The sequence below is a fragment of the Galeopterus variegatus genome, unplaced genomic scaffold (assembly GCF_000696425.1).
Source record: "Galeopterus variegatus unplaced genomic scaffold, G_variegatus-3.0.2 Scaffold3747, whole genome shotgun sequence".
Classification (NCBI taxonomy): domain Eukaryota; kingdom Metazoa; phylum Chordata; class Mammalia; order Dermoptera; family Cynocephalidae; genus Galeopterus; species Galeopterus variegatus.
In genome coordinates, this window is record NW_007729858.1 from 199,994 (window position 1) to 200,918 (window position 925).

A 925-nucleotide genomic window follows, 5' to 3' on the forward strand; every position below is an offset into this window, starting at 1 on the left:
TGCCGCTTCCTTCTCGGCCGCGGCCGCCTCGCCGCAGAAGTATCTCCGAATGGAGCCGTCCCCCTTCGGCGACGTTTCCTCCCGCCTCACCACAGGTGGGACGTGGCTCCTTGGCCGCCGGGGTGGGGGAGAAAATGGGGGTCTGGGGGCGCGGGATGCGGTCGTTGGGGTGGGAGTGCTGCACTGTGGTTCTCGTTCTTAGCATTCCTTTAAATTGCTTCTCCGGCTACCGAGACACAATAGGAATGGCCTAATGTCAAGGGGAGGGGGTCGGGAGGGCGGGTTTGAGTAAGGGCCGTGCCTTGCCGGTATTGTGGGGAAGAGGAAGATCCTTTCCTTTGGGCCAAATGACTGGAATCGAGTGTTTCCGTAGTCGGTAGAGCCCAAGCGGAAACGATCGGAGAGGGCGATATTATTCATAAATTTAGGCGAGAGAAAGGTCACATTTCACCCGAATCTCGTCTGTTTGTCTGAATTGATTGGTTGCAGTTATTAACTCTGGGGCTGGGTGATGTGAGGCGAGGCGACAGCCCCTCCTCCAGTTCAGACATGGCTGGTTTTAGTATAGAGGGGGTAGAGGGTGGGGGGTGGGGATGGATGTCACTGGGGCAAGATCTAGGCCTGTCATTAATCACCCACAAGAACGCCACTTTGGCTGAGTCAAGACCTGTTTCCCTAGCAGGGTCAACAACAAAGAAAATGCTCTTCTCGAGTACTGTAATATGATCACGCTATATGTCTAGACCTTGAGAAATCTTGAACTTTTAATGAAAAACAAAATGTACTGAAAATTAGAGCAGAGTTGTTTTTATTTGGAAAAAAAATTTTTTTTTTTATTAAACAACCTAGCCTTGAGAAGAAAGAAATCAATCCAAGATTCCAAAGGACTAAAGACTTTGCTTTCATCTTAACATTTCCTGAAAGT

At 49.7% G+C, this 925-nt stretch overlaps 1 protein-coding gene across 1 annotated transcript in view; it reads left to right on the top strand.

Annotated features, from left to right (window-relative positions):
• Positions 1-7: 7 nt before the first annotated feature.
• Positions 8-925, top strand: part of AKIRIN2 (akirin 2) — a gene marked incomplete at both ends in the record, with an annotated part of 18,293 nt that continues 17,375 nt past the window's right edge. The window contains one exon of the mRNA XM_008585879.1: positions 8-95. Coding sequence (XP_008584101.1) covers positions 8-95 — 88 coding nt within the window. The remainder of the gene's footprint in view (positions 96-925) is intronic.